At 39.3% G+C, this 16,700-nt stretch overlaps 1 protein-coding gene across 1 annotated transcript in view; it reads right to left on the minus strand.

Moving 5' to 3' along the window:
- The window catches only part of NPHP1 (nephrocystin 1), a 65,711-nt gene that overhangs the window by 33,434 nt on the left and 15,577 nt on the right, over positions 1 to 16,700 (minus strand). The window contains exons 4-9 of the mRNA XM_060027349.1: positions 8,301 to 8,451; positions 7,886 to 7,987; positions 4,288 to 4,388; positions 3,916 to 3,958; positions 2,845 to 2,929; positions 1,260 to 1,354 (exon numbers count right to left, since the gene is read on the minus strand). Coding sequence (XP_059883332.1) covers positions 1,260 to 1,354; positions 2,845 to 2,929; positions 3,916 to 3,958; positions 4,288 to 4,388; positions 7,886 to 7,987; positions 8,301 to 8,451 — 577 coding nt within the window. The remainder of the gene's footprint in view (positions 1 to 1,259; positions 1,355 to 2,844; positions 2,930 to 3,915; positions 3,959 to 4,287; positions 4,389 to 7,885; positions 7,988 to 8,300; positions 8,452 to 16,700) is intronic.

Here is a 16,700-nt window from a genome sequence, read left to right on the forward strand (position 1 = left end):
TCCTTACGTAAGGCAGGTCCGCATAGAAGGTCACCACAGCATAATGACCAGTGACACCTGGCGTTAATATTATTCAGCTAGCTCCTCCTTGTTTCAATTCCAAGCATTTATCTACATTATTCCCTGGCTTCTAATATAGATGTTTTGACAGAGAGAACGCACTGACCATTGGATGTAGTTATTCAGTTCTACTTCACAAGATAATTCAGAATGTCAATTAAAAAAAACTGGCATTCTAGTTTCTTTTAATTTAAGAACATCTTCAATTCTTAACATTCTGCTTTATGGTCCTGGGCCTTTCCATTTAAATAACATATCACTGAAAAAAATCAGACAATGTTTAACAGTTTGTCACCTTTTCCATTAAAAAATGAGAGCTGACAATTGAGCTCTCTGTGTACAAGTTCACAAAATTAAATGCTATTTATTCAGTACTAGTATACTACAAACGCCAAATATAACATATTTGTAAACTTGCAATAGGAGATATTTAATGCTAAAAAGATTCCAGGCATGCTCGGGTTGAGAAGGAAAAGAGTACGAAAATTCTGCACCACCCCTTCCCACAAAACCTGGCCACACTGGGTTCTCTTATTCTTCCCTGAGGCTCTGGGGGAGCAAGGGAGAAAAGGCAGAAGGTAAACAGGAAGGGGAGTGAGGGGCTCAAATGCAGTTTATATCTTCTAAGGAGGAGAATTAAATGTCAAGGGCATTTCCTACTTCAAATAAGGGGGATACCAGTAATCCTCCGCTCCAAGCTCCCCACAAAATATAATCAGAAAGTACTGCCAAGTTCCTCATTCCTATTTAATTAAAATAATATTACTACTGCCACTAATAATAATGATACTGGCTAACATTTACTAAGTTATCATCATGTGTCAGGCACTGTTCTAAGCCCTTCACACATTCAGTGCAATTCTCATAATAACCCTATGTTGGAAGTATTACTACTATTTTTCCCTTTTTACAGATGAAAAAATTGAGGCAAAGAATGATGAAGATTGATACCTAGTATTATTTCCTTTGTAACAATGGGAGAAGAGAGCAGTGGAGAAGAGAAACAAGATAACATCAAGGTAACAGACCCAAGTTCTGTCTCAGCCATGAAACTGTCACTAAGTGTTTCAAAATTACAATGCGGAGACAATTTTTTTTTGTTTTTTTATAATGCATTAATCAATTTACGTTACCTGTATATTTGCAACCATGACAAAATCTGGAAAATTTATAATTTTACTGACAGTAACCATACTTACAGAGCCCGTTTTAGCATCCCACATTAGATCTTTGAAGGCCAGTTGTGAAGTAGTGAGCTCTGGTTGTAAGAAGTAACTTGCTCGAAATTGATTCCCTGCAAAAATAATTGTTCCTTTATTTTCTTACAAAGAACGAATGAAATTCAAAACCCCAAATTCATGATGTTATGGTACAAACTTAGGAAACAGACATCGAAAATGCCAAGCTGTTTACTAGAAACTTGCTTCCTAAGACAGACATACCAACAGAGATAAGAACAACAGCAGGAAATGTAAGGATAGAAGCACATGAGAGCTGATCTTAAAGTGGCTTTAGGAAAGATCTTAAAGACTTTTAGGCCAGTAACATGCCCCATGATGAAGATGATCCATTCAAATATTTTTGTAAAATGCAGAAACTCTGTGAACACTTTTTAGATATTTTAGAGAAAGTATATAATCATTAATTTTACTTCTTAACACAAAAGCATTTTAATACTGTTCTTCCATACTCGTGTCATGACGAATACCTATTACAAAATCATTTACTCACCCAAGAACTCATTTTTGAGTTCCTACTCTGCCAGGTGCTATGCTGGGAGCTGGAAACATAAACGTGAATCAGAGAAATATGGCCCCTGCCCTCATTAGCTTACACTTCAGTGGGGGAAACTGTTACAAAAAATAAGTAGACAAAAGACAAAATAATTATAAGCTGACTTAGACTTATAAAGGGTGCTCAAGTGAATGGGAGTAGGAAGGCCTACATGGAAGGTGTCTCTGGGAATGTACCCTGGACCCAAAGCATGAGAAGCGGGGAATTCCCTGGCGGTCCAGTGGTTTGGACTCCACAAGGGCCCGGGTATGACCCCGGGTCGGGGAACTAAGATCCCACAAGCTGCGCAGCACAGCCCAAAATAATAATAATAATAAATCGATGAATAACTAAATAAAAAGAGATTTATAATAAAAAACAAAAATAAAACAAAGCATGAGAAGGAGCTGGGTGTTCAGGGAGGGCTGAGAAGAGCCTCCCGACAGAGAAGCCTCAAAGCAGCCCTTCCACAGATGACTCAGCAGCTCAGGGTATACAGGGGAGCCTCACCACAACATTATTCCTCTTTAAAATGAGCTTATGAACAAATGTTGCCAAGTACAGGGCAATCCAAGAATGAGTAAGGAAACAGAAACAGTGAATAGGGAAAACTCTTTGGAAAAGTCTCACTGTGAGGAAAAGCAGAGAAAGGGAGGCTTCATCCAGAATGGGACAGGGTTGCGGGGAGCTGGTCCGTAAAGGTGGGAGGTTTTAGGTTTGCTAGGACTACTGATGAGGGAATCAGCCAGTGGGGCAGGGGAGAGCAGGCTGAAGATACAGGAAAAGGTTGATCAAAGAGTCGTGTTTTTGAAATAATGGAAGGGGGCTTGGCCTCTGATAGGATCAGGGCTCCTTCCTCCTTCACAAGCAAGATGAAGGAAAAGATGAGCGTCCAAGAGATGTGAGATGTTACAACTTTTTCAGTGACTTGCTTTGGCTGTGCCAGAAAAATTAGATGTAAACCGTGACCGCTTAACTAAAAGTCTGTGGTGGCTGATGGACACCTGTTACCTTCCTCCAGAAGCTGGAAGAGGGTGGAAGGCCTGAACCCGGCAGGAATAGCTCCCATCGTGGTCAGTACGTCAACGGTGTTAATCTGCTGAAGAGAGTAAAACAAAAATTTGCTTGGTTTCATTCATGTTTCCTCACCTCTAGGATACTCTCTCTCTATCACTGTAGCAACTACAACCCCCCAAAGAAAAATACAAATGTACAGACTTTGGCGGAAGAATATAGCAATTTAACCCCCAATTCCTGAGAAGACGCCATTGCTGAATCCTGGCCTTTCCTGAGGACCTAAGCCCCATGCAGTGCCCAGGGGGCTGAGCTCTGTGCTCCAGACCTGCTGCTTCCTGCATGGCCCCCATCAAAACGGCCTGTCCTGCTCCACAAAGTACTGCCCTGTCACAGATGAGTTGATATCGTAAACTGATACGCACTGAAGAATTAATGGCTTTTTTGTACACTATATGTACATACACACACACGCATGCACACACGTGCATGTCCATGTAAGTGATACGTAGGGTAAAAAAGGCAGAAAGAATATATTTACTAAATGGTTAGTGATGATTACTTATGGAAGGAGTGGATTTTCATTTTGTTATGCAACTTTTTAAATGATAGGATTATTGATAGTTTCTTACTTTTCTTTTTTCTTTTGGTTGCGCCCCATGGCCTGTCTTAGTTCCCCGACCAGGGATCAAACCCTTGCCCCCTACATTGCCCATGCCCCCTACATTGCAAGTGTGGAGTCTCAACCACTGGACCACCAGGGAAGTCCCAAGTTTCTTACTTTTTTGAGCTTTTTGGAATTTTTTAATATTAACAAAATTTAACAACTGTCTTTACCCAAATGATAGAAAATTCAAGCAGAATCAATGAGAGACATTTCCAAGCCCTCATAGGCATAGGCTTACTAAACCAGAAATATGTTTTAATGCTCTGTGCATTCCATGCTCTGTATCCTGCTTAAGATCCAATGCTTTCATTTAAAGTTTCCATCCTGTTTTGAATCTGAACTCTTATCAGAGCTATTAGGTAACAAAACGAGACATCATTAATAAGACAGGAGATACCAACCTCTGAGATGGCTTTTCGGACAGCACTCCAATGAGAATCGGTTCTAGGGAGAAACGGTAGCTAGGTGAGTGTACAGAAAGTTTATGCCTATTCACTCAATTAGGGAAGTTCATTAATCAAAGAACAAAGTATATAATTGTAACTTCTGAAAACCTAAAAGAGTCTACCCGAAACTAAGCATAATATCATGTGCTAACAATAATCACCAAGTTCAAGTTGTAATGGTCTTACGCAAACAGTAATATGAAAAGCCCTGCTCCCAAACTATCAGCTGTTTCCATTTCAAGAAATTCTTGTATTATGTATAATAGTAAAAATAAACAAATAAAATGTTTCCTAAACCCACTTTGATGTCCCCTCGCACCTTTTTACCTTTGTTTAACTTCTGCTCCTTCTGCCGTTTCATCCCCTACCTCTACATCTTCTTCACTGCCTTCTTCACTAGACTCCGGGCCTTCTTCTTTATTATAGGGCTGAAAAATGATTGAAATATGAAGTACTTTTTACCTAATGCAAAAATCAACCAATAAGCGTACTTTCAGAAAGGCTCAAGTGTAGATAGGGATTTAGTATATGATGGGCATATAAAAAATCAGTGGAAAAAGATTTCAATACATGGTTGATAATGTCACTATGTGAAAAAATTACAATGACAGAGGCAGAGAACAAGTTTAATAAAAATAAATGCCAGATGGGACTTATTCAAATGAAAAAAAAAAAGAAAAGACAAAAAAGCAAAAAGAACTATAAAAGTGTTAGAAGAAAATAATCTTTTTTTTGGCCACGCCACATGGCGTGTGGATCTTAGTTCCCAAACCAGGGATCAAACCTGCGCGCCCTGCAGTGAAAGTGTGGAGCCTTAACCACTGGACCTCCAGGGAAGTCCCCGAAGAAAATAATCTTGAGATTCGAAAGCCCTTTCCAGTCATGATACCAAAACCATGTAACTTTGATTTAACTACATAAAAAATAAAACAAGGCTGAAAGTCAACAAAGAAGATATCTGCCACAAGTTTCTAAGGGTTGATATCCTTATCATCAAGATATGACAAAAACTCTTATAAATCAACACAATTTTCAAAAATCCCTTACAAAAATGAACTGAAAAGGCAATTTACAAAGAAGAAATAGAAATGGTCATAAAGCAAATGAAATCATGCTCAACCTCACTAGCAGTACAATAAATGCAAATAAAAAACAATAATGAGCCTTTTGGGTTTTTTTGGTCTATCACACTGGCAAAAAGATTGATGACAACCATCACTGGCACATGTGTAGACAAACAAGCACTCTCAGCTGCTGGAGATGGGAGTCCAAATAGGCATAACTTTCCTAAAAGGAAAAATGGCAAATTCAATCAAAATACAAAGGTGCAAACCCTTTGCACCAGCAATGAGCATTCAGGAATTTATTTAAGGGGAATAACCAGACAGTCTACAAGGTATATGTACAGACTGATCACAACACAGGGTCTTCTTTTCTAACAGAATCCCTGAATATAGCAATGAATCAGCTAAAAGACTACATTTTCCAAGCCCTCCTTGCAGGTAGGTGTTGTCGAGAAACTCAATTCTGGCCAAGGAGGTATAACTGGAAGTTTTTTGTGTAACTTCCAAGAAACCTTTAAAAGACTGCAACTCATGCCTTTTGACTTCTTCTTTCCCTTTCCTCTTTCACTGCTTGGAATTGTTAATAACGAAAGATCTAGCAGCCAATCTAAGCTAAAGAGGTAACAACCCTAGGAAGAGCTGCTCGCACCTACCCACAGGGTAAAATATTAGATAGGGCCCTACCATTCCTTGACTGCCCATCTCCACACTTCCTCCACACACAAGAGAAATATGCTTCTACCTTATTTAGGCCACTATTTTGGAGCTCTTCTGTAACTCATAGCGGAAGCTAATCTTACCTTCTTTGCAATGTCATTTATAGTTATTATAGGTTGGAAACCTAAATGTCCATCTAAATGAGACTGGAATACTATGCTACCATTGAAACAGACGACCCAGAACTGAGCTGGGCAATAGGGCAGGCACTCACCACCTGTGCCTACTGACACTTGAAATGTGACCAGTCTAAACTGAGATGTGCTATTTAAGTGTAAAATACACACTAGAATTTGAAGACTTAGCATTAAAAAAAAAGAAAGGATTTTAAAATATTGATTATACGTTGAAATGAGACAATATGTTTGATATATTGGATAAAATAAATTATTAAAAATAATGTCACCGGGCTTCCCTGGTGGTGCAGTGGTTAAGAATCCGCCTGTCAATGCAGGCGACACAGGTTCGATCCCTGGTCCAGGAAGATCCCACATACCGCGGAGCAACTAAGCTCGTGTGCCACAACTACTGAGCCTGCGCTCTAGAGCCCGCAAGCCACAACTACTGAGCCCGTGTGCCACAACTACTGAAGCCTGTGTGCCTAGAGTCTGTGCTCCACAACAAGAGAAGCCACTGCAATGAGAAGCCCGCACACCGCAATGAAGAGTAGCCCCCACTCGCCACAACTAAAGAAAGCCCGCACGCAGCAATGAAGACCCAACACAGCCAAAAATAAACAAATTAATTTTAAAAAATTAATAATGTCACCTGTTTCCCTTTACTTTTAAAAAATGTGTGTGGTATAATAAAAATACATATTTGGTCTTTATGCCAGTCCTTGGCACAGAGTTCCTAAAACTCCTAGAATTTCCTGAGTGACAGGACTGTCTTTTGTTATTCATAACAAGGCCCTTTCAAACATACTTGAGTTTATGCTCATGAGGTCATGGCTTGGGGAGGGGTGGGTGCTGGTGGCCAGAGGAACCAGTGATTAGAAGGTGGAAACTTTTAGTGCCCCCCACCCCCTCACCTTCAGGGAGGGAAAAGGAGCTAGAGATTGAATTTAATCACTGACGGCCAATGATTCGATCAATCGTGTCTATGTAATGAAACCTCCCCAAAATCCCTAAAAGACAGGGTTTAGGGAGCTTCTGGGTTGGCCATCACTTGAAGTGCTGGCAGGGTGGTTCCAGGAGCACATGGAAGAACCAGGCCCCACTCCCTCCCTCTCCCAATACCTTGCCCTGTGCACCTCTTCCATTTGGCTGTTCCAGAACTATATCCTTTATAATGAACTGGGAAGCAAAAGTGAGGTGTTTCCTGAGATCTGTGGTCCCTCTAGCAAATTATTGAACCTGAGGAAAGGTGTGGGAACTTCCAAGTTTAGAGCCGGTCACACAGAAGCACAGCTAGCCCCGGGGACTTGTGACGGGCATCTGAAGTGGGACAGTCTTATGGGACTGAGCCCTTACCTTGTGGAGGTCTGTGCTAACTCCAGGAGCTAGTGTCAGAATTGAACTGAATTGTTGGATACCTGGTTGGTTTCAAAGAATCAGTGTGGAAAAACAACATGTATTTGGTGTCAGAAAAGAAACACACAGTTGCTGTTAGAAGTGGTGCGAAGAAAAACAAGACAGCTCAGTGTCGTTACTAGAAAATTTTAAATTACATTTGTGGTTTGCATTATATTTCTATTGGACAGCACTGACCTATATATATTGGCACAGAAAATGACCATGCTATATTATGAAATGTGAAAGAAATAGGCCATAAACATGCATATATAGTATGTCCACATCTTAGTAAAGGATCGTGTATTTGTGGAAGTTAACACAAAGTTAACTGTGGTTTTGTTTCACAACAAATAATAAATACCTATTAATTTTTATGATCAACATTAATCCACAGAACATCTTCATTGTGGGATAACATTCTAGGGCTCAGCTACATAACAGCACTTCACAGGTCTCCAGAACTATAATACACAGTATTTTTCCCATGCTCTGTCCCTCTAAAATTGAGGCAAATTCTATATCTTAAGTCATTCACTAGTCAATTGATCAAAGACTACATCTTAGTGTTTTCTTATAAATGAAAAAATGTCTTGAAGAAGAAAAAGGAAAGAATAAACAAAAAAGACTAACCTCCAAGTACGTTCTGGGAATAAGACCTTTGTTTCCTTTGGCATTCTTAGCCATCCACCAACCATCAGGGTTTTTTTCAATTATAAGGAGAATTTCCCCTTTCTTAAAGAAAATAAAAGTAAAAATTTTTAAATTAAAATTTACCCCTAAATTCAGAATTATCAACATGAAAACTATTTTCAAAAACAGAAGAGCGTCTACTCTTTTTACCATTTTACTACCAGGTAACTTTGATAACAGAATTTCGCCTGACTACCGCTTGTAAATCTTAATTATCACTTATTTTATTTAAACAGATTGAGTCTTTGAAAAGTTAATATCAGGAATATCTAATCCAGGAATACAGGTAGAGTTTTCTTACTACGTTAGGTACGAAAATTTATCCTTCAGTTAGCTTCCAGTCTGTTTCTACTACCTTAAATGTAAGGTCTCCGACTTGCTGAGCCGTAAAATCTCCAATAGCAACGTATTCTCCACTTGCGGCCTCTTCATCTTCTTCTTCTTCTTCTTCTTCATCTTCTTCAGCAGAACTGTCATCGTCCTCTCCTTCAGTAAGCGCCCCAGTTCTGCAAAAAATAATTCTTTGACAAGGGTCACCTGAAATAACGTATAAGAACAGATCCAGATCGAGTACGAGTATAACCTCTACATATAGAACTGGCCTATATTTGGAAGTGGCAAATAAAGGGAATAAAGGGAAAGTGCAACTAAGTTTCTAGCATCTAGCAAAGAATATGTGACCGAGGAACTGAGAGTGATGAGGAGTTAATATATCTGAGGAACGTATGTGACCGGTGAAGCATGTGCTGGACTGGAGGCCAAGAGACTTGCACTGAAATCTTGGATTCATCCATTCAGCAGACGCTGCTTGAGCATTATTGTACAGTGATTAGAGCACAGGCTCTGAGTTTAAGTTCTGGTTCTATCTCCTTCTCACTGAGTGACCTTGGATAGGTTTCTTTTAATCTCCCCATTTCTCATTGGTAAAGTGGAGATAATAATAGAACCTGCCTCATAGGGTCATCATGAAGATGAGAGGCGTTACAAACTTGCAAAGTGTTTACAACAGTGTCTGCAGGCTTTCAATAAGAGTCGGCGATGATGATGATGATGATATATGTCAGGTTCCATGTCAGACACAGTAGATACAGAGAAAAACGAGACACAATTCCCTGTCCTCAAGGAGGACAATGAAACAATCCATCAGACGGATAAGTACTATATAGTTCAACAGATACTGCAGCAGAGGTAAACACGGGATACTAAGGAAGCACAAGAGAGACACCTAACCTCGACTGCACGGGTGGAGATCAGAAAGCCTTAGAATTAGGTCTTGAGGGATGAGTTGGAATTAATCAGGTAAAAGGGGAGTAGAAAGGTAAGGAAGGGAGTGGAGAAAGGAGGCTCAAGCTCAGGGAACCTCAAGTAGCTCACGAGTGGTAGGACGAGGCCTGGGAGAAATAAGCAGGAGATAAGACTGAAAAGAGGTGAGCAGAACGCAGCCCATGTGAGCTTTACCTCTAAAGGTGGTCCCTAAAAATGAAGGAAGGGAAAGGCACGATCTGATCTGCACTTCAGGAAGTTGATCAGGCTATCACATGGGCAAGAGATTGGAAGAAGGGCTAAAGGCAAAGATGGCTGTTAACAGTGAGACATGAAACAGTTTAAACTAAGAATTAGGGATGAAGAGAAAGGTGTTTGGGAAAGATACTGAGGAGGGAAGAGAGAGGAGCTAAAATACTAGCTTGAATAAGTCGTTAAGTCTCCCTAAGCTTTATTTATTCATTCAACATTCAGCATTTACTGGGCACCTACTGTGTGACAGACACTATGTGCTAGGGGTGTAACAATGAACAAAATAGAGGTCTTTGCTCTCCTAACGCTTACATTAGAGAAGCTTATCTTAAAATGGGATAACAGAGGCTTCCCTGGTGGCACAGTGGTTAAGAATCTTCCTGCCAATGCAGGGGACACGGATTCGAGCCCTGGTCCGGGAAGATCCCACATGCCGTGGAGCAACTAAGCCTGTGCGCCACAACTACTGAGCCTGTGCTCTAGAGCCTGTGAGCCGCAACTACGGAAGCCCGTGCACCTAGAGCCAGTGCTCCACAACAAGAGAAGCCACCGCAATGAGAAACCCACGCACCACAACCAAGAGTAACCCCCACTTGCCACAACTAGAGAAAGCCCACACGCAGCAACAAAGACCCAATGCAGCCAAAATTAAATAAATGAAATAAATTTTTAAAAATAAAAAATAAAATGGGATAACAATACTTTGATGCAAATGGACACTGCTAACCATAAAACTAGCCAAATAGACCCAAATGGCTCTTATTATACTAATACAGTAAATTTCAATTAGTGATTTTTCAATGTCAAATCAACCTTGCATTCTAGAATAAATCCCACTTCGTCATGATGTACTGTCATTTCTATATGCCCTGGATTCTATTTGCTGACACTTTATATTGAGTTTGTGCATTCATTCATGAAGGCCTTGTATTTTTCTTATAATACTCTTATCAGGTTTTGATATTGAAGTTATCTAGCACTCATAAAATGATTTGGGAAATGTTTCTTTTTCAATTCTCTAGAAAGATTTTATAATACTGGTATTATTTCTTACTTAAATGCAGAAATTTATCAATGAAGCAACCTGAGAGTTTATTCTGTAGAAAGGTTTTAATTATATATTCAACTTCTTTAGTAGATATTTTGGTAGTATTATTAAGATTTTCTATTCATCTTGTGTAAATTGAGTACATTTTATTTTTCAAGGAACTTATTTTATCTAAATTTTCAAATTTATTGGCATAAAGATGTTCATAGTGTCTTCATGGTACCTTTTTAATTTCTGTAGACTCTGTAGTGATTAGTTTTCTTCCCTGTTTTATTGTTGTTGTTTTCCTTCTCTTTCTCTTTTCTTAATCAGTCTTGCTTGGAATTTACCCATTTAATTACCTTTTCCAAAGAACCAACTTTGGGTTTATTGATTTTATCTACTGTATGTCTGTTTATTATTCACTGTCTTCTGCTCTTTATTATTTCCTTACTTCTATTTTTCTTGGGTTTAATTTGTTATTCTTCTTCTGGCTTCTTAGGTTGGAAACTTCAGTAATTAATTTTCAACTTTTCTAAACTATGCATTTGAAGTCATAAATTTCCCTCTAAACACTGCTTTAGCTGCAGCCCACAGTTGTATTTTATTATCATTCAAAATATTTCAAGATTTCCATTGTAATATTTTCTTTGACCCTTAGGTTACATAGAAGTATGTGACTTAATTTGCAAACATTTGGAGACTTTTATTTTTCTGTCATTTGAGTTTTTTAAAAAATTCATATATAATTGACATATACCATTGTATTAGTTTTAGATTGTCACTGAGTTTTAATGTAATTCCAAGTCATCAGACTATACACTACATGATTTCAATCCTTTGACATTTGTTGACAATTGCTTTATGGTCCATTATGATTCATTTTGGTTAATGTTATACATGCACTTGGAAGAGAGGTGTATTATCTAGTTGGATACGGCATTCTACAAATATATTTTTAATCAGGTAAAGGTGGTTAAGGTTTGTGGATTATATAGCTCTCCTTCAGTGCTAACAATTTTTACTTTATACGTTGTAAAGCTATGTTATTAGGTGTCTGCACATTAGGGATAAATTTTTTCTATTGAATTGATGCTTTTATTATTATAAGATGTATTTATCTATTAAATTACTTTTGACCTTAAAGTCTTCTCTGCCTGATACTACTATAGCTGTATCACCTTTGTTTTCGTCAGGGTTAACATGGAATACCTTTTTCTAATCTTTTACTTGCAACCTACCTATGCTGTTTTAAATGGCCATAAAGCACAAGAAGGTTGTGATGTGCCCTAATGGAGAAAATAAGTGTGCTAGATTTCTTCAGGCATGAATTATAGGGCTGTTGGCTGTGAGTTCAATGTTAATGAATCAGTAACATACATTAAATAAGGTATCTTTAAACAGAAACACACATAAAACAAGGACATGTTTTACTCAGGTTTCAAAAAACACTGTGACCAGAGCCTCACAGGAACCTAGAAGCCATGGTTTAGTATTCACCTATTCAGTATTTGTAGCAACTTTATGGAACATAACCACAGCAAATAATGAGAATTGACTATATATTATAAATTCTTAAATATATATTTTGCTTTACACAATCAAGTGTTCTCTAAAGACATTTAGAAAAGAAGAAATAGGCCTTTCTATTTACCCACATACTGGTGCTCTTCATTCCTTCTTGCAAATACAGGTTTCCTGTAGGATCATTTCCTTCTTGCCTAAAGGACTTCCTTTAGCAAATTTCTCAGCATTTGTTTGACAAATTTTCTCAGCTTTTGTTTGTCTGAAAATGTCTTTATTCTCCTTTAATTTCTGAAAGACACTTGTGCTGTACACAGAATTCTGGGTTGATAGATTTTTTTTCTTTCAACTCTTTTATGATGTCACTGCATTATCTTCTGACCTGTATTTTTTCTAACAAGATGTCAACATTAACTTGAATTGTTGTTTGCCGGTACATATGTTTCTTTACTTCCCTGACTGCTTTTAAGATTTTCTATTATTTTTAGTTTTCAGCAGTTTAACTCTGATGCATCTATGTGTAGTTTTCCTTATATTTATTGTTTGGGGTTGCCTGAGGTTCTTGGACCAGTGAATTGATAACTTTTTTAGATCTCAATTTAAAAACGTATTGAAATATTTCTTGTGCTCCATTCTCTCTCTCCTCTCCTTCTGGGACTTCAATTTACACATATGCTATAACTTATGACCATGTCCCATATCTTTCTTACATTTTGTTCTGTTCTTTTCATTCTTTTTTTCTTTTTGTGCATGAGTTTGAAAGCTTTTCATTGCTCAGTCTTTGGGTTCACTGATCTTTTCCTCTATTGTATCCAGTCTTGTGTTAAACCATCCAATTTTTTTTCTTTTCATATATTGTTTTTTAGTTTCAGAATTTCCATTTTGGTTGGTATTAGTTTCCATTTCTCTGCTTAAGATTCCTCTCTAATCAAGCAATCTGCCCATCTCTCTAACATATTGAAAATAGTTGTTTTATAGCTCTGGTTTGCTAATTCTCACATCTGGGTCATCCAGACTTCCAATGATTATTTTTTCTCTTTATTATAAGACACGTTCACCTTTTTGAAGCTATATATTGAACCAGATTTAGAAAGTCCTCAGCCGTTATTCCATCAGATATTATATTTTGCAGTTGTAGAATGTTCATTTGGTTATTTTCTACATTTGAGTTCTCTTAAAATATGCCATGTTTTTCCCATTCCATCCATTTTTTCTTCTATTTTCTTCAACATATTAATCATATTATTCAGAAATCCTTGTCAGCTTACTCTACTATCTGGCTCAGATTTGGCTCTGCTTTTATTGACTTTCACTGCTTACTTATTATTTACTTCCCCCTTATTTTTTGCATTTCTAGTCATTTTTTAAAAATTACTAGACATTGTGGATAATACATTTAGAGACTTTGCATTATGTGGTCATCCTTTAAAGAGTGTTGAATTTTGTTCTGTTATACAGTTAAATGATCTTGTTCCTGTTAAGGTCTGATTTTAGGCTTTGTTGGAAAAGATTTACTTCAGTTTTTTTGTTTGTTTTTTTTTTTGGCGGTACGCGGGCCCTCTCACTGCTGTGGCCTCTCCCGCTGCGGAGCACAGGCTCCGGACGTGCAGGCTCAGCTGCCATGGCTCACGGGCCCAGCCGCTCCACGGCATGTGGGATCTTCCCAGACCGGGGCACGAACCCATGTCCCCTGCATCGGCAGGCAGACTCTCAACCACTGCGCCACCAGGGAAGCCCTACTTCAGTTTTGTCTGTATTCCAAGATCACAGTTCTTAATATTAGGGTGTTTTCCTTACTCCTAGGGCATAGGCCTTATGTGATCTCCAACTAAATGCCTGAAGCATTCACCAAGGTATCTTTACTCCAGCTAGGTACAAACTCGAATATTTTTCCAGGATTCTGTGGCCTCCACAATCTTTTAAGCTCTCAGTCTCCCAGCAGGCGCTTTCTGCCAGGCCTTCTGGAATCATGCTCTGTGTAGCCCAGGAGTCCATTTAGATTTCTGCAGTTGTCTCTCTGCAACTCTCTTCTATCTCTCCACTCTCTCCACAAGTACCAGCAGCCTTAGCAAGTCCAGAATTTTATCTCTGCCTCCTCAGCCCAGTGAGACTGCAGCTCCCTGTTTGGGATTCCTGCACCACCGCCCATAAACTAACTCCAGGAAGAGGGTCTGGGTAAATGCAGGACTCAGCTCGTGTCTCCCTGTATTAACGATATCAACCCTGCTTGGTTGATGTTCAATGAGTTCAAACAGCCATTTTGTATATTTTGTCCAGATTTTACAGTGTTTATGGTAGGAAGGGTAAGTCCAATACCAGCCACTTTTGTCATTCTCAGTACTGGAAATCAATGGAAATTCTAGAATCCTTGCATCTATATTCTTTAGCATTTTTTCCCAGGATAGAGTGTAAAAGTATGGGAACAGCATTTGAAGAGTCTAAATAGTTGACTTTTTCCTTTTTTCTTCCTATGAATTGGGTTTGTTTATACTATCAAGTTTTCTTTCCATTTTACAAAGGCTATTATTAGCATCCACTCCAGCAGGAAAAGAATGCATGTTTCTGCTTCCAATTTTTAAAGAATATTTATAAAAGGAGTAAATAAATATGCAAATAGACAATCCAAATAATTTTCTTTTTACACATCAACACTGACATTAAAGGCATGATCCTTATTTTCTTTTTTTAAAAAATTTTTAATAAATTTATTTATTTTTGGCTATGTTGGGTCTTTGTTGCTGCGCGTAGGCTTTCTCTAGTTGTGGCAAGCGGGGGCTACTCTTCATTGCGGTGCATGGGCTTCTCATTGCAGTGGCTTCTCTTGTTGCGGAGCATGGGCTCTAGGTGTGCGGGCTCAGTAGTTGTGGCTTGCAGGCTCTAGAGTGCAGGCTTAGTAGTTGTGGTGCATGGGCTCAGCTGCTCCACAGCATGTGGGATCTTCCCGGACCAGGGCTCGAACCTGTGTCCCCTGCATATTCTTAACCACTGCGCCACGAGGGAAGCCCATGATCCTTATTTTCTTTTTTTTTTAATATATTTATTTAATTTGTTTATTTTTGGCTGCACTGTGTCTTCGAGGCTGTGCATAGGCTTTTTCTAGTTGCGGTGAGCAGGGGCTACTCTTGGTTGCAGTGCGTGGGCTTCTCACTGTGGTGGCTTCTCTTGTTGCAGAGCACGGGCTCTAGGCATGCGGGCTTCAGTAGTTGTGGCACGTGGGCTCAGCAGTTGTGGCTCATGGGCTCTAGAGCACAGGTTCAGTAGTTGTGGCACACGGGCTTAGTTGCTCTGCGGCATGTGGGACCTTCACAGACCAGGGCTCGAACCCGTGTACCCTGCATTGGCAGGCGGATTCTTTTTTTTTTTTTTTTTTTGCAGTACGTGGGCCTCTTACTGTTGTGGCCTCTCCCGTTGCGGAGCACAGGCTCCGGACGCGCAGGCTCAGCGGCCATGGCTCACGGGCCTAGCTGTTCCGCGGCATGTGGGATCTTCCCGGACCGGGGCAAGAACCCGTGTCCCCTGCATCGGCAGGCAGACTCTCAACCGCTGCGCCACCAGGGAAGCCCGATCCTTATTTTCTAACATCTGTTTATTTAGCTCTTCCGATCTCTGTTTTGTTTCCCCAACTAGCTTATAACTTACCTGAGAGCAGAGATTATGGCTTCTACTTCTTTACATCTCTCATGGGATCTCACACTTTCTATTATACACAATAAATAAATGTTGACTAATTGTACTGTTACTGCCATTTGTTTTCATCTATATATGACTTTATTCTGAGTCAAACATTAAAACTGTTGGTGACATAATATCTGAAAGAAAGAAAGGAAGGAAGGGAGCATTACTCAGTGACATTTTCTCTACTTATGGACACAGCAAGTTCCTGCAGTTGGTGGGTAAGCTTATCCAAAAGATTGTGTTCCTCCTCTTTCTTCTGATTGTAACTCCCAACAGGGGCAGGTTCATCAGCCTATGAGAGAATATAAGTCTATTTCACTAAAAAAATAAAAATAAAAATTTCAGTTTCCGATTACATTTATGTTAAAAGTAAAAAACTCCAATAAGTGCTATAAGACAAAGCAAATATTGATACGAGACTATGCCTACCTTAGAGAAATAACTTTAAAAGAAATGTAGATTATTATGTTGGAATGCAAACCAAATGACAAAATAAATGTATACCTCCTATTTTTTTGTTTTGTTTTCTTGCTAGGTATTGCAGTCCCTCTATAGTCAGTAAGGGACAGGTTCCAGACAGAGGACTGAGTCGAAAACACAAGTGCCAAGTCCAAGTTCTGCCACTTACCGGCAGTGAGACACTGGGAAAGCTGCTTCACCTTTGGAAGCCTCAGTTTCCTCATTTGTGAAACAGGAATAGTTAGGTTTTCAAATTTAGGGTCAGTCTGCCTGCAGAATTACAGTTTTGTGTCACTGGAGAAATGCAGAAGAGACACTCAGTGACCCCTTGTCTCAGACGCAGTAAAGGAGATCCACATGCAGGCAGGCAGATGACTTTCAAATGCCTTCCACCCTAAATGCTCTGTGAGTCTCTGGCCTGGACACCTAGCTGAAGCTCAGGCTCATATTAAAAGAGGAAATCCTGATGGGAACTGCCCAGAGTAAACTCTAGTTTGCCCTGTTTCTGCAGAGTCACCAATATCAGGGCTGCCATGTGATAGAAGAAGTTTCTCT

The sequence above is a fragment of the Delphinus delphis genome, chromosome 12 (genome assembly GCF_949987515.2).
Source record: "Delphinus delphis chromosome 12, mDelDel1.2, whole genome shotgun sequence".
NCBI lineage: Eukaryota > Metazoa > Chordata > Mammalia > Artiodactyla > Delphinidae > Delphinus > Delphinus delphis.